Source organism: Alligator sinensis, unplaced genomic scaffold (assembly GCF_000455745.1).
Source record: "Alligator sinensis unplaced genomic scaffold, ASM45574v1 scaffold1382_1, whole genome shotgun sequence".
Taxonomy (NCBI): Eukaryota; Metazoa; Chordata; order Crocodylia; family Alligatoridae; genus Alligator; species Alligator sinensis.
Genome location: NW_005843036.1, coordinates 34,614 through 37,234, shown reverse-complemented (window position 1 = coordinate 37,234; position 2,621 = coordinate 34,614). Strand labels below are relative to the sequence as shown.

The window sequence follows — 2,621 nt, the reverse complement described above, 5'->3', positions numbered from 1 at the left end:
CTGCTCCAGGAGCAATGCAGCTGCCCCAAAGCCAGTCCCCTCATGCTCTTCCATTGTAACTGCAGGCCTGTTCCACCTCTGATCTCCTTCCATTGTGTTTCTAGGCGATGTCAAGAAGCGAGAAACAAGAAAGTCCATTTACCAGAAGGTCAGTGGGTTTTACTTATACTTCCATGAATGTCACAAAGCTGCTACTAAAGCAAGACCTTTGGCCCCTTCAAGGATCTCAAAGCTTTGTACCCACCTTAGTGAGACCCTAAGGCACTCAAGGGTCAGCGTTGACATTTTATGGGGGAGAGACTAAGGCATGGTGAAGCAGTAACACTGCAGCTGTGCTCCTTAAGTGAGCGTGCCTTTATTTTAAATCCCATCTGTCTTCCAGATTTCTTGAATGGAAATTGGCCAAGCAGGAGATCTCTTTTAATATGATCTTCACTCCTGGGGTTAATTCTCTTTGCCCTCACCCTGAATTAAAACAGATGCATCTCCATCAGTGAATCTGCACTGGAGTTAAAGCTGACGTGACATCAGAACTGGGTCCAGCAGCTCTGGTAGGTCAGCAAAGAGAAACTTGGTATTGAGGACAACGCAAAAAAGAGGCAGTTATGCTCTCCCACCCCAAAAACATCTTTTTAAAAAGCCTTTCATGAGCAGGAAAGAGCCATGCAAACATGAAATGTTTCTCAGAACAAGCAGGGATAAGCAACTATAACAGCAAGGGATTGTCCCTGAGACATTGCAAATACCCAAGGCTACCATTTGCAGAATTTCAGTGGGGTGGAAGCTGAGGCATGGGGACAGGAAAAAATGTGGTCTAGATCATAGTAGGAGGCAGAGCCAAGAAGAGAACCCAGGTCTTCTCATGCCTTGTCCTAGCTTTGCTCCATTGGACCGTACTGAGGCACTTTTTGTGGGCTACTTCCATACTTTGGAGGCAGCATGGCTCAGGGGCAGGGCACTGGACTGTGAGTTGTGAGGCTCTCTTTCTGACACAGGCCTGTTGTGTGACCGTTGGCAAGTCCCTTTTGCTCTGGTGCATCAGTTTCCCTATCTGCAGTATGGGATCATGATAGTGACCCATTTCTACTAATGCTTTTGTGATGTACAGAGCAGGATTACTGGAAAAGTGCTAAATATTACCAAGCCCCAAGATTAAGCCTTGTCTTGGTCTTTGCACCAGCCCGGAACTGAAACACCCAAAGCATCTCAGACTTGTCCTCATTGCAGCCTTGTCATAGACTCCCGAGCATGAAGCATTTAAGACAAGCACAAGGTTCATAGATTCATAGATGTTAGGGTCAGAAGGGACCTCAATAGAGCGAGTCCGACCCCCTGCATAGGCAGGAAAGAGCGCTGGGGCCAGGTTTGCATTGCTGGCTTATTTGGGTTCTATGTAATGTGCAGCCCTTTAAAAAACAATCATAAACTGAACTTGCAGTTTTCTAATTGGCCACATGTGGTCACACTTTATGCTTCAGTTGGCCAGAACTTGCTGCGAAGCAGTAGTTCTCAACCTTTTTGGACACAAGGCACGCCTAAGAAAAATGTCAGGTCTCAGTTTTCACTTGTTTTTTACTACAAAAAAATAAAGCAATATTGCTGTTCCGAGGAATTCAGAAAGCCCACAACTCCAGCCAAAAAATCTGGAAGACTGGTGAGATTTAAAATAAAGGCACACTCATTTACAGAGCAAAGCTGCAGTGTTACTGCTTTTCTGTGCCTCAGTTTCTCCCCCATAAAATGTCAGTGCTGACCCAAACTGTCAGGGGAGCTTATGGTCTCATTAAGGGCAGAATGTTTTTAACATTATAGTTGTTTGCACAGCTAGCAGTGCTAACCTTACGTAGCACCCTGCAGGACCCTTGAAAGGATCTCAAGGTACCTCAGGGTGCCACAGTGCCCTGGCTGAGTCTCGTTGCTGTAAAGTCAATACAGAGCAGCTGAAAAATAATTGGGGAAAGACCTTGGACCCTGGAAAATGCCACATATGTCTTGTCACTGGTTTGGACCAAGGGGCTCTTTTAGGGTTTGGGCTCCAACAGATTCAACAAATCTGTTTTGTGAGAGAACGTATAGCCATTCTTTGGCCTTCCAAAGGTAGCTGGATCTCGCTTCTGTGAATATAGGCTGGTACAAGTGATTAGGGCACTAGCCTGGGACTTAGGAGACCAGGTCCAGGCCTACGTTATACCAGTACTTTGTGCACGAGCTTGGGTACATCAGCTTCTCTGAGCATAATTCGGGGGGGAGGGGGACAGTTTATTCCTCTAAATGGCAGGTTTCTAGCCATGCAGGTGGCCTTCTGGGGATTTACTTGCAGGTAACAATTTTGTTTTCCCTGCAAGTATACATGTGGATTGGGAATGCACAAATAGGCTGTGCTCTTGTGGCTATGTACCCTATTGGATACTTACCTGTGTTTAAATAATGAAATGCAACCTGCTAGAAAACCAGGACTAGCAGATGTTAGACCTCAGGAGAAGTCCAATTTCAGCCCTTGCATCTGCCTGTGTAGGTCACTTGCCCAAGCAGCCAGAGACCCCCTCACCCAATGTAGGTAGTTGAACCTATCTCTGTGACTTGCCAGCACAGCGATCTAGCTGCCATGTCACAGTTTGGGC

The 2,621-nt window shown here is 46.4% G+C and overlaps 1 protein-coding gene across 1 annotated transcript in view; it reads left to right on the top strand.

Moving 5' to 3' along the window:
- Positions 1-2,621, top strand: part of LAD1 (ladinin 1) — a 22,135-nt gene that overhangs the window by 12,974 nt on the left and 6,540 nt on the right. Inside the window, exon 5 of the mRNA XM_006036890.3 lies at positions 105-148. Within this exon, the coding sequence (XP_006036952.1) occupies positions 105-148 (44 nt within the window). The remainder of the gene's footprint in view (positions 1-104; positions 149-2,621) is intronic.